We start from the raw sequence: 13,720 nt of genomic DNA, 5'->3' as shown, positions 1-13,720 counted from the left end.
GGCAAACATTTTGTTTCTCGAGCGCAGACAATTACTTTAAAGCATGCTAAAGTTACTAACACAAGATTTTACACTAATCCTACTAACCCATGAAATTTTGTAACCTTTACATTTTATAACTTTATGAGATTTTTACTAATCATGGTGGGGGGGGAAATGTGGGAGAGTTAGGGATTGCGGCCGGAAGATCTCGGGCTGTTACGCGTAGACAGGAAGACCCCTCCTCACTTTCAGTCTGACCTTGGCTGCACCCAGGACAAGGGCAGAGGAAGTGACATAAACTACCTAGGCCATAAATACCCCTGAAACCTTTGAATAAACGCCATTTGCTATCCACCATATTGGTGTCAGCAGCACATGGACCGTGTGACTCTGTGTTTGAGTCACCGTGCCGCACTCCAGAACCAGGTCGCCTCGTAGCCAGCGGCTACAGCTGAGGGTGACTGGGAGCAGCTGTGAGCAACTGGGATCATGCTAGGAGCAACTGGGAATAACTGGGAATGACTGAGAGTGACTGGGTGCATGCTGGGGGCGATTGGAAACTGCTGGGTTTATCCTGGGATGAACTGGGATCATACTGGAGGTGACTGGGAACATACTGGCAGTGAGTGCCACTAAACTGAGGGTGACTGGGAGTGCTTGGGAGCAAATGGGAACATATTGGGGATACTGGGAGTGATTGGGAACAAAAGTGAGGGTGAAAGAGAGCAACTGGAACCATGGGGAGCACAGCTGGTTCATACCCGTGGGCTGGGGGAGTTTGTGGCAATTATTGGGGTTTCTGGAGAGAATTACTGAGTTTGGGGGTTTGTGGATTTTGGGGATTTTGGGGACTCCATCGGCCTTGTGGGGGGGGCGAGATTTATTGAAATCATTTAAGGTTTTTTGTACTTTTGGGGTTTTTACTAGGATTTTGTGAGGGTTTTGTGAGATTCTCTGGAATTTTGAGGGGATTTATTTGGATTACTGGGGGATTTGGGGGGGTTTATTGGAATTGTGGAGGCATTTAGTGGGATTCTTTGAGGGTTCAGTTTTTTTAAGGACTTTTTTTGAGTCTTTTGTTAGGATTTTGGGAGGTTTTTGTGGGGTTTTTTGGGTGTTGCCAAGATTTCTTTGGGTCTCGGGGTGGATTTTGTGGGACTTTTTATGGTTTTGCGGACATTTTTGCAGGGATTTGTGGGGTTTAACTAAGATTTTGGGGATTTGTTGAAATTTCAATGGATTTTGTGGGCATTTATTGGGATTCTAGGGTGTTCTAACAGGACTTTGTGAGAGTTAATTGGGATGTCGTGGGTTTTATATGGACTTTTGGGGATTTTAAGGAGATTTTGGTGCCTCTCAGCCCTTCCCCACATCCGGGGATAACTGTAAAGCCCCCCCAAAATTCCACTAAAAACCTCCAAAATCCCCAAAAAACACACGCAAATCCTACAAAATACCAGTGGAACCCACCAAAATTTAAAAACACTCTCAAAAATTTCAATAAATCCCCCCCAAGAAACCCTCCACAACTACAATAAAATCCCCCAAAATCCAAAACCCCACAAACCCACAAAACCCCCCCAAATCATGTAACAGGCCCCCCCCCCCCAAAACCCAGTAATTCTCCCCAAAAACCCCGCACCAAATCCCCAAAATCCCTCCAAAAATCCCCCCAGACTCACTGGGGCCATCCTGGATCAGGGGGCACCGGCCGGGGGAACAGGAGCCACTTCAGGGGGCCCTCGGAGCTTTTTGGGGAGGGGGCACCATGGGAACCCCTGCTGTGCCCCCTCCCCCTGAAACCCCCCGACCCCGGTTCAGGGTGGGCCTAAGACGCCCCGGTACCCCCAAATCTCTCCCAGGACCCCCAGAGCCCCCCAAGGTTGGCCCAGGACCACTCCAGAACCAAAACCACTCCCCAAGACCCCCCAAACCTCCCCAGGACCCTCAGACTCCCCCCACTTTTCCCCAAAATTCACCCAGACCCACCGAGACCTGCCCCAAATCCCCTCAAACCCCTTAATCCCCTCAGACCCTCCCAATTCCCCTCAGCTCCCCCTAAACCCATCTGAGAACGCTCCAGACCCTCTCAAGCTTTCCCCAAAGCTCCTGAAAGCCTCCTCAGACCCACCAAAGCCCCCTCACACCCCCTCATTCCCCCCAAACACAGCGCACACCCCCCGATTTCCCGTCAATGCCCCGAAAAATCCCCCGTTTCTCCTCAAACCCGCCTCACAGCCGCCCCAAAGCCCCCTCATCCTCCCCCCCAAATTTCCCCCACCGGCCCCACCTCAGCTTCTCCTCCGCCGCTCTCCCCTCACAATCTCCCACCTCCGCCGCGTGCGTGGGCTCCCAGCCAATAGCGGCGCGCCCCGCCGAACCGGCCAATCACCGCACTGCACGTCCCCGAACCAACCATTCACAGCGCGGCTCCCCTCAGCAAAGCCCGCCTTCCGGAAGCGGCGCCCCGTTCCCCGCCGCCGCCGGGACCCGCCGGGCTCGGGACGGGTGCGAAGTGACCTGAGAGTGGATCGGTGGGGGACGGGGCAGGGTCCTGGGGGGGTTTAGGGGAGGGGTCCGGGGGTGCGGGTGGGGTCTGGGGGTCTGGGGAGGGTCCTGGGGCATTGTGGGGGGACCTGGGGGGTGCGGATGGGTCCTAACAGGGGTCTCGGGGGGAACGGACGGACGTGGGAGGGTCTGGGGGGGTTTTGGGGAGGGGCCGTAGGAAAGTCTTGGGAGGGTCTGGGGGTGTTGGGATGGTCCTGGGGGAGTTTGGGGAGGGCTCTGGGAGGTCCTGAGGGTGTCCTGGGAGGGTTTTGGAGGTTTTGGGGACGGTGTGGGGGGGTCTGGAGAGGTGTTGGGAGAGGGTCTGGGGGGGTTTGGGGAGAGGTTCTGGGGGAGTCCTGGGTGGGGTTTTGGGGAAGGGTCTGGGGGGTCTCAGGGGCATCCTGGGCTGGGCCCGATTGGGCCTGGGGGGTCTCAGGGGATCCTGGGCAAACTCTGGGGAGCTCTGGGGGGTTTGGGGTTCCTGGAGGAGTCCTGGGGGAGATTTGGGGGTCCCGGGGATCCCAGGCCCACCCTGAACCGGGGTCTGAGGGTTTCGGGGGGAGGGGGCACAGCAGGGGTTCCCCCTTCAGGTTTTTGGGGGTCTCCCATGGTGCCCCCTCCCCAAAAAGCTCCGAGGGCCCCCTGAAGTGGCTCCTGTTCCACCGGCCGGTGCCCCCTGATCCAGGACAGCCCCAGTGAGTCTGGGGGGATTGGGGGGCTTTTTTGGGGATTTTGGGAGGGTTTTGGAGGGATTTGGAGGTGGCTTTTTTGGTCTTTGGGGAATTTTATTGGGAGTTTAGCGGGAATTAGTGGGGTTTTTGGAGACAATTACTGAGTTTTGGGGTGGTTGTGGATTTGGTGGGTTTTGGAATTTGGGGGATTTTATTGGGGTTTTGCTGGGGGTTGGTTGTTTTGGGGCATTTATTGAAGTTTTTGGGAGTATTTTTTAATTTGAGTGGGTTTCACTGGTGTTTTGTGGGATTCTCTGGGGTTTTGGAAGATCTTATTGTAATTTTGGGGGATTTTGGGGGACCTTGGGTGGTCTGAGGGGGCTTTGGGGTTGTTCCCAGGTGTGGGGAAGGGCTGAGACACACCAAAATCCCCTTAAAGGCCCAGAAAATCCCAATAAGCCCCACAAAATCCCCATTAAATATCACAGAATCACATTAGAACACCCTAGAATCCCAATAAAAGCCCACAAAATCTATTGAAATCCCAACAACGCCACAAAAAATCCCAATTAAACCCCACCAATCCTCCCAAAAATATGCCCAAAACAACAAAAAGTCCTACAAAATCCCCCCAAGACCCAAAGAAATCTTGGCAGCACCCAAAAAAACCCCACAAACCCCCTGCAAATTCCACCAAAGAACAAAAAAAAAATCCTCAAAATTCCTAGACCTGGAAAGAATCCTAATAATGCTCCCAAAAATCCAATAAAAAATCACAAATATCCCAATAAAACCCCCAAAATTCTGGAGACATTCACTGTCCCGGTTCAGGGCAAGTTTGGGAGAGAACCCCTCAAAGGGGCTCCTCTAGGAAAGCAGATTCAATCCCCCCCTCCCCCCAACCTGTCCGGGAGAAAATACCTCCTTGGAGAAAAGTGGAAAAAAACTGTCCATTAAACAATAAAACTTCAATAGTATTAAACAATGAAACTCTTTGCTGCTCCAAAAGACAAACTCACAAAGTCCCCCCTGGGTTGCAGTTCAGCTCACTCAGTCTCTGCTCAGCCCCTCCGGAACTGGAAATGCCGCGGGCCAGGCCCGGCCCGGTGGCCACAGGTGGAGCTGCCGGTGCTCTGCTGGTGTTCAGGCCAGAGCAAGTTTGAACAGGGCCAAAGAAAAGGGAAAAAAAACCCAGTCCAGGGAACTTCTTTGCCGCAGCTAGCTAAACTAACTAAAACAAAGGAGAGCTCTGTCCCACTGTCTGTCTGTCTGTCTGCAGACAACACAGTCCAGGAGCAGGAATGTGGAGGAGTGAGTGCAGTGTCTGAAAACAAACTGCTGCTTCTTCTCTCCCCCTTCACTCCCTGAAACAAGTCTTAAAGGTGCAAAACTTATTATTCAGCATAAACAGAACAAGGCAATTGGGGATAAAAGCATAACATGGTCAGCCTAGGACATTCTACTCCCCATATCATCAGCTTTCTACTAAAACTAATATAAATTCTAACTCTACAGAGACATACATCAGACATCTAATATACAGCTACACACAGACAATGGTAGTAACATTTAGCAAACAGTGATATTTACACATAGGTCTCACCCAACAATCAGATCTCTCTGAGGTACACATTGTGTTCTTCTCTTTGCATTATTTACTATGTGCAACCTGGTCTTTGAGCAAAAACAACATTACAAATGGGTTTGTCTGTATTCAAGGCAGAGTTAATCTAAACTCTCTTCTCTAACAAACTTCTGACATGTCCCACTGGGACTTTGTCTCTATTTATTCTATGCAAAGGCTCAGATTGGGCAGGGCTTACTCAGTTAGTAGAGCCTTGGGTGTTAACTAACCAGGTGGCCTTTGCCAGATGCTGCTCTCAGTTTTTGAAAGATCTTCTACCTAAAGCTTTTGAGGTGGTTTTTAACAGTCTGTTGTACTTTGGTACTTTGCTTGCAGCTGGTGCATGGTAGGGGATATGGTACACTCACTCAGTGCTATGTTCTTTAGCTCAGGTGTTGATGAGGCCGTTCTTGAAATGAGTCTTGTGGTCTGACTCAGTCTTTTCAGGGGTACCGTGTCTCCACAGGACCTGCTTTTCCAGGCCCAGGATGGTGTTACGGGCAGTGGCATGAGACACAGGGTAGGTTTCCAGCCATCCCATGGTGACTTCTACCATGGTCAGCACGTGGCTCTTGCCTTGGCGTGTCTGGGGCAGTGGGATGTAGTCGATCTGCCAGGCCTCCCCATACCTGTACTTGGACCACTGCCCACCATACCACAGGGGCTTCACTCGCTTGGCTTGCTGGATGGCAGCACACATCTCACAGTCATGGATAACCTGAGAAATACTGTCCATGGTTAGATCCACCCCTCGGTCTCGTGCCCACTTATAGGTGGCATCTCTACACTGAGGGCCTAAGGCATCATGGGCTCATCGAGCAAGGAATAACTCTCCCTTGTGTTTTCCATCTAGGTCTGTCTTGGACACTTATCTTTGCAGCCTGGTCTACCTGCTCTTTGTGTTGGTACTCCTCGTTGGCTCTGCTCTTGGGGACATGGGCATCTACATGGCAGACCTTCACAGGTAGCTTCTTTACTCTGGTAGCAATGTCTTTCTACTCATCAGCAGCTCAAATTGGTTTTCTTCTATGTTGCTAGTTAGCTTCTTTCCACCTCTCTAACTATCTTCACAGAGCATTGGCTACTATCTATGAATCAGTGTAGAGGTAGAGCTTTGGCTACTTCTCTCTCTCAGCAATACCTAGGGCCAGTTGAACAGCTTTCAGTTCAGCAAGTTGGCTCAATCTACTTTCTTCGTCAGTGGCCTCTGCAACCTGTCTTGTAGGGCTCTGTACGGCTGCTTTCCTCTTTTGTTTTATTCTTACAATGCAACAAGAACCATCAGTGCAAAGAGCACAGTGTGTTTCTTCTGCTGGCAGTTGATTGTATGGTGGAGCTTCTTCAGCACGTGTTACTTCTTGTTCTTCATCAGCAAGACTAAAGTTTTTACTTTCTGGTTAGTTTTTAAATTATTTCTAGAATCTCAGGGTGATTCAGTTTTCTAATACGGGCATGCTGTGTGATCAGAGCAATCCATTTGCTCCATGTAGCACTGGTGGCATGGTGCGTGGAGGGAACTTTTGCTATGAGCATCTACTCTAGTACTGGTAGTCGGGGTGCCAGGAGGAGTTGTGCTTCAGTGCTTATTACTTCTGAGGCAGCTTGGACTCTTTCATAGGCTGCTAAAATTTCTTTCTCTGTTGGGGTATAGTTGGCTTCAGACCCACTGTAGCTTCGACTGTAAAATTTTAGTGGTCGGCTTCGAGTCTCTTCAGGCACTTTCTGCTAAAGGCTCCTGGACAAACTGTGGTTCTTGGCTGCAGAGCAGAGCACGTTCTTTATTTCTGGTCTCGTCTTCACCGGGCCAAGGGCAACCTCATGAGCGATCTCCTGCTTGATCTGGGTGAAGGCTTGTTGCTGCTCAGGGCTCAGCAAAGTGTTCTTCTTACGGGTGACCAGGTGGAAAGGGCTCACAATCTTACTGTACTCAGGAATGTGCATTCTCCAAAAGCCTATGGCACTTAGGAAAGCTTGTGTTTCTTTCTTGCTGGATGGTGGAGATATAGCTGTGATCTTCCTTAGGCCACGGAAGTCCTTCAGGGAAAAGGACTCCATATTGGCTTCTGATCTTGCACCTGTTGCTTTGACTCCTGATTTTGTGTCAGGAGGCATTGAGAGCCCTTCTCCTGCATCATCATCATCATCATCCACAGTTGATTGGTCTTGTCCATGCATTTCCCACTTCTAGTGCTGGTAGCAACAGCCATTGGTTGAGGCTTATTGTCTGGTTTAGCTGCTGGCTTAGGCTCAGGCTCACTATCTAGCTTGGCTGCTGGCTTTGAGCCTGGGCTGTTGGCTGCAGCCTGACTGACTGGGATAGCTGCTGATTTATCTCCCTGCCCCCCTGCCTCTCTCTGCTGCCCCACAGTATCTAGCAGTGTGCCATAAGCATAGGCCAACGCCCAGCTCACTGCAATGATCTTTTTCTCCTTAGGGTCATCCTGGTACTTCTCTTTCAGGTATTCCCCCACCTCAGCTGGGTTCTGAATTTGTTCATGGGGAAAGTCCCAGACCACAGGGTCAGAGAATTCCTTCAGGATTTGGCCCATATTCTCCCATTTCCAACACCACTCAGGATTTTCCACACCTGGGTCTACTCCTGAGTCAGGGGTCTCATCAGCCCATCTAGAAATCTCAGCCCTCATTCTAGAGAAGCAGCAGACTGTGTAGAGGAAGCTTACCAGACTGAATACCAGAAAGATGGTTTCTTTAACATTCAGGGGAAACTGAACATTCTCCAACAGTGATGTAACAGATTCAGAGAAGAAGGAAAGCAAAGGCTGAAAAGCCTCACCCCCTGCTCCTCCTCTAACAAGCTGGATGCATAACCATAGCCACGAACCATTCACACCTGGAGCAGACCCCAGCATGTTTATAAACTTCTTACAAGCTATTACCACCAAGCCCAGCAGGATAGCTATTCTGGTCACTGCCCCTCTGCTGTAAAAGCTATGTATTAGGGACAATACAAGAGCTATTTCTGGATAAGAAAATAAACCGAGGGACCATAGAGGTATTAAGATCTCAAAAAACCCTAGGGACCAGAAATGCATGCAAGCCTTCACCCCAATAGACATTATGAATTCAAAAAGCATGTCTATTAACTGCTTTATACTGACACAGAGTAATGACAACCAAAATGCACTCAAAACAGGGTTTTCCCACTCTCTCTCTCAAGCCCCATGCATTGGGCACCAAATTTTGTCCTGGTTTAGGGCAAATTTGGGAGAAAAACTCCAAAGGGGGCCCCTCCAGAGAGCAAACCCACATGGCCCCTTCCCCCAACTGGTTCGGGAAGGATTCCTCAGAGAGAGGTGGAAAGAACCTGTTTATTTAACAGGCACAGCACCCCCAGCACACAAATGAACAATACCGGATGACACCACTCTTTCACCTCTCTGAAAAAGATGACAAATTCAGAAAGTCTCTCCTGGGGTGGTCGCTCTGTTATCAGTCCCTCCAGTGCTGGGGCAGCTACTGCAGCCACAAGGTGCAAACTCTCTCTCCGTGTTTCCCAGGTCCCAGTCCAGAGCAGGTTCAAATAGGTCCAAACAGGAAAGGAGAAACAGTCCAGGAAGAAATTTGGACTGTTTAACTAAACTAGCTAATAAGCAGAAGCAACAGCAAGCAGAAGCAAAGCAGAAGCACGAGAAAGAAGAAAGCAAAAAGCAGGGCAAAAAGCAAAAATTAGCACACGGTACTGTCTCGTCTCTACGTCTAGCCAGCCGTAGAGGAGCAGGCTGATAAGAAAGTAAAACAAAACATTCACTCTTCAGAGCCAGTCTTGAAGGCACAGAACATAATATCCAGCATAAACAGCACACACGAATAGGGATACAAGCATCTTAACATCACGTTAGGACACCTCAGCTCACCAGTGATGTCACAGCATTTATACACCTGGTCAAGAATCCCCCACGAGGACACTCTGGTCTCTCCTCCATGGGCACAAAGTACCAAAACCCCCAAGGATAATCTTCCCCCGTGGGCACTGTGGCTCCTTTGAAAGTCCAGAGCAAACAGTCAAGGCACTGGCCTGAAATGTTTTCCCAGCTGGGCCACAACTCATCTCGGATGGATCCACATTGTCCCTGGGGAAAAAGATGTGCAGAATCCTTCACTAATGCCCTGGAATGTCAAACAGGAATCACAGCCATGGACAGCTCTCAGGAACCACTTCACTGTGGATTTTCCTTCCTGGAGAGCCCAAGATGTCTGAATGTCCTCCTGGTGCCTCAGGGCCTGGGTAAACAGGGCTTGTCAGAGATGCTGGCAGGGCACCAACGCCCCTCCTCCTCACAGGGCACCTCTGTTACCCCAGTTAGCTCAGAGTGGCTGCCTGGGGACAGGTGCCCAGTTGCCCATGTCCCCTGGGATGGGCACATCCTGCTCAGGGCCAGTGCTGGCCTGGGCCCAGAGCCAGGGCCATGACCCAGGTGTTCTGGGAGGGTTCCGTGACTGCAGGTGTGACAGGACGAGGGTCAGGGCAGGGCATATTCCCCTCTGGAAAGTGCTTTGGAGAGGGAGATTGGAGGGGTTTGGCATCTGCAGGGAAAGGAATATCAGGATGTATGGATGTGGGAATTGTCACTCCCCAACCCTCAGCCTTGTCTGCAGGTGGTCAGCATTGCCCAGTGCTCCCCAGGATCTGCAGTGACTGAGATGCCAATCACCCACCTGATCACATGTCCCTTGTTCCCCTTGCTCTCCCACATGGTGGGTTTGGGGCCGGGCTCAGCTCTGGGGTGTCCCCCAGGGAAAGCTCTGGGAGGGGAAGGGCAGCAGGAGATACGGGAATCTGTCACTGGGGGTATTGGAGAATGGATTGTGTTGGTGTCCTAGGGTGACTGTCATCCCCATTCATGTGTGTGTAATTTATGCTGGATATTATGTTCTGTGCCTTTAAGACTGAGAGTTTTGTTTTGGGCCTCTTATCAGCCACTCACCGGGACATCCAGATAGCATCAGGACTTAGTGCTGCTTTTTTTGCTTTTTGCCCTGCTTTTTGCCTTTGCTCTTGCTTCTGCTTCGCTTCTGCTTTGCTTGCTCTTGCTTTTTTTCCCCCGCTTCTCATTAGTTAATTTAGCTAAACAGTCCCAATTCCTTTCTGGACTGTTCCCCCCCCGTGTTTGGACCTGTTGACTGCTCTGGACTGGGATTTGGAACATGGAGAGAGAGTTTGCACCTTGTGGCTGCAGCAGCTGCCCCAGCGCTGGAGCGACTGATAACAGCAAACCACCACCAGGAGAGACTTTCTGAATTTGTCACCTCTTTCAGAGCAGTGAAAGAGTGATGTCATCCGGTATTGTTCACTGTGTGTGCTGGGGGGTGCTGTGCTTGTCAAATAAACAAGTTCTTTCCACCTCTCTCCGAGGAATTCTTCCCAAACCAGTTGGGGGGGAGGGGCCGTGTGGGTTTGTTTTTAGAGAAGCCCTTTTTGGGGATTCTCTCCCAAATTTGCCCTAAACCAGGACAAGAATTTATTGGAATTTTATGGAATTAATGGAATTTGTCCTCATTCGGGTGTCAGAAAAATTTACGGGAACCCCCGGTGCCCCTAAACGCAGAAATGGAGACCCCAAAAGAGACGGCCAGAGATCCCCACCCCCCGTGAATGGCGGGAGGACGGAGACCCCCCCCGGTGTCCTTCAAGGGTGAGAAGGGTGGAGACCCCCCGAGCATCCTGCGGGGTGAGAGGGGCAGGGGAGCATCCCCAGAGCCCCTCCAAGCAGCCCTGGGCCCAGAGAGAGCTCCTGAGCATCCCCCAGGCTCCGGGCAATGGAAATCAGAATTTACAGAAATCAAATTTTACAACAGATGGGGAAAAAAATATCCAATTTTACAAAAATCAAATGTTACAAGTTGTGGGAAGCTTTGGCTGATATTGACTCCCCCAAGGAGTCACTTGAGGTGAAAACACGAACAAATCACAAAGCCCCAGACCCCACCCCGGGGCTGTGCCCATCCTTGTCGCACCTGGGGGCTGCTGGGGGTCCCCACCCCTGAACTGGGGGACCATCGGACCCCCCCCTAATTAAGGGAGGGGACAGAAATGAAAAGTGAATTGAGGGAGGGGAACCCCCCGGGCCCCCTCAGACCCCCAGAGGCAGAGGGGATGGACCTGGAGTATCTGGGGGCACCAGGCAAAGGAAAATGGGCAGAAATGAATTCTAACAGCTTGTAATTTGGCTTATAATATGATTTATAATTTGGCTGATTGATTATTTGGCTGTTTATCTGGCTGATTGTTAGTTTGGCTGATACTTAAGCTACTTATTTAGCTGCTTTTTGCTCTCTCAAGTAGCACTTGAGATAAAAATGCAAACAAATCCCAATCCCCTGGGCTTGGGAGCACAGGGCAGCCAGAGATTCCATCCCTGTCACACCCAGGGGCTTTCCAAGGGATTAATTATTTAATTATTTAATTGTTCTGTGGGTTTAGAGGCACAGGCCCCCCCCAGTCCCTTTCAGTGCCCACAGTGTGACACGGATGGAGACCCCTCAAGTGCCCCCAGGCTCTGAAATAAATAAAATTCAGTAAAATCTGACAGCCCAAACCAGGCATGGACTGATTATTTATTATCATTTATTATATCATTTATTATTTTATCGTATTTATAATTTATATTAACAATATATACATTATATATATTATTTATATTAATTAATATTCCTTATATAAAAATGTGAAATATATTATGGATTTTGTTTAATGGCTAATAATAATAAATGATAAAAATTGGGGGCTGAATGTAAGGTCAGGCTTAAAGGTGGGGTTTGGTTTAGGGCTGTGGGTTTAGGAAGGGGCTGCAGTTGGGGCTGGGTTTGAGGTCGGGGTTAACCCTAAGCCAGCCCCACTTTTGGGGGTCCCAGGCCCATGGGGCGGGGTCCCTTGGGGTCTAAGCCCCACTTCTGGTCTGCCTGGGCTCATTTTTTTGGGGTCCCACTCCCACTTTTGGGGTTCCCGCGCTCATTTCTTGCCCTACCCCTGAGTGGGCGTGGCAGTGCGGCAACGCCCAATACAGGGCCACGCCCCCTTCACGAGATTCCCACCCTTTTCTGCAGTTCTCGCGAGAGTTGGCGGCGCGGGCGAGGCTCCCTCAGAGCAGCCCGGCTCGGCCTGGCCGCGCTCCCCTCACCCCTCCCCGCTCCCTCAATCTCCTGCTCCCCTCAGCCCTCCCCGTTCCCTCAATCTCCTGCTCCCCTCAGACCTCCCCGTTCCCTCAATCTCCTGCTCCCCTCAGCCCTCCCCTCTCCCTCATTCTCATGCTCCCCTCAGCCCTCCCCGCTCCCTCAATCTCCTGCTCCCCTCAGCCCTCCCCGCTCCCTCAGTCTCCTGCTCCCCTCAGCCCTCCCCGCTTCCTTCACCCGTTCCCTCAATCTCCTGCTCCCCTCAGCCCTCCCCTCTCCCTCATTCTCATGCTCCCCTCAGCCCTCCCCGCTCCCTCAATCTCCTGCTCCCCTCAGCCCTCCCCGCTTCCTTCACCCGTTCCCTCATTCTCCTGATCCCCTGAGCCCTCCCCACTCCCCAAATCCTCTCCCTAATTCCTTCCCGTTCCCTCAGTCCTGTATGCACCCCTCAGTCCTTTCCCTCAGCTCTTCCCACTCCCCTCAGCCCTTCCCGCTGGGGTATAAAGCCCTCTGCAAGGACCCTTCTGAGAACATGGGCTCCAAAACCCTCCTGTAAGGGCCCCTTTGGGCTCCAAGGCTAATAATAATAATAACAACAACCATCCCTAGGATTGAGCACACAGTGTGCGGTTCACGCCCAGGGGTGCAGCCCTAGGACCCTCCTGGAGCTCTTTATTGGGGCTGGGGCAGGCTCAGCCCTTGGGGGCTGAGGTAAAGATGCTCAGTGAAATAAACAGGGGCAGGAGATATTCCTCCTATTTAATGCCTGTATTAGTAGTGATCAGCTCAAAATGGGGGCTTTGGCAGGTATGCAGTCCGCCACCCCCAGCAGTGACTCAGAAGAGGAGGATTTGCAGCTCTGTCCCCAAGGGGCAGAGCCGGGAGTCCTGTCCTCCTAAGGGCAGTGGAGGGTGTCCCCACCCTGTTACCCTCCTTTATTGGGAAACCCTGGACTCCCCTTTCCTGGGCTCAAGGCCCCCGTGGAACTCCCTTCTGCCTCTCCCAGTCCCTGCCCCCCCATTTCTGTGACCCTAAGTCCCTCCTGCACCCCCATTCCTGAGACCCGAGATGCCCTTTTACCCCTTTGCCTGGCACTGAGACCCCTCTGCACCCCCTCATCCGGCACCAGCTCAGCCTTTCCCCAGCCCCTGCCTCTCCCAGCCCCCTGCCCCACCCTTTTCCCTGACCAGGGACCTCTGGGCCCCTATTCCTGCATTTCCCAGCCCCCAGCCCCTCCTTTTTCTCACTGAGGAATCCTGGCACTCCCTTTCCTGGGCACAGGATTCCCTGGACACCCCAACCTTTCTTTTGCTCTGAGCCTCTGAACCTCCTTCCCAGCTCTGCCAGCCCTTCATGTCCCCCCTTTCCTTGGCCTGTTGACCGCCATGAATCCCAAAACTCTCACTTTCTGCCCCCCAGCTCTCCCAAATCTTGGTGTCTCCCCAGTTCTTCACTCCCTGCAGTGCCTGGAAGTGGCGCTGTTAGAGCCCAGCCCGGAGGTCCCCCAGTCCTTGACTGGGGGACATGGATGGGACCCCCTGGGAGACATATACATTGGGAGGCTCTGGAGCACAATGGTGGGTGTGGGAGGAGGAGGGGAGTTCCTGTGGGAGTGTGGGATTCAGGAATGGGAGACTTGGGAATGCAGAAATTCCCATGGAATTTCCATGGCCGGATCTCACTCTCATCCCAGTCAGGTGAGAAATCCATGGATGGGTCTCCCCCCAAGCCATTGCCATGAGAATTCCATGGGGAAATGATTTGA

General features: G+C 51.6%; 2 protein-coding genes and 1 pseudogene across 2 annotated transcripts in view; 1 reads left to right on the top strand and 2 right to left on the bottom strand.

Annotated features, from left to right (window-relative positions):
- LOC115485198 (uncharacterized) overlaps window positions 1–13,720 on the bottom strand; it is a 2,106,330-nt gene that overhangs the window by 1,948,343 nt on the left and 144,267 nt on the right.
- Window positions 1–13,720, bottom strand: part of LOC108961171 (zinc finger protein 850-like) — a 123,742-nt pseudogene that overhangs the window by 11,735 nt on the left and 98,287 nt on the right.
- Window positions 2,632–13,720, top strand: part of LOC127059078 (zinc finger protein 774-like) — a 160,865-nt gene continuing 149,776 nt past the window's right edge. Inside the window, exons 1-3 of the mRNA XM_050983982.1 lie at window positions 2,632–3,224; window positions 5,263–5,344; window positions 5,678–5,788. Coding sequence (XP_050839939.1) covers window positions 2,632–3,224; window positions 5,263–5,344; window positions 5,678–5,788 — 786 coding nt within the window. The remainder of the gene's footprint in view (window positions 3,225–5,262; window positions 5,345–5,677; window positions 5,789–13,720) is intronic.

This window comes from Serinus canaria, chromosome 25 (assembly GCF_022539315.1).
Source record: "Serinus canaria isolate serCan28SL12 chromosome 25, serCan2020, whole genome shotgun sequence".
NCBI classification, from domain to species: domain Eukaryota; kingdom Metazoa; phylum Chordata; class Aves; order Passeriformes; family Fringillidae; genus Serinus; species Serinus canaria.
Note: the sequence above shows the minus strand (reverse complement) of the source record. Positions and strands in the feature narration are given on the sequence as shown.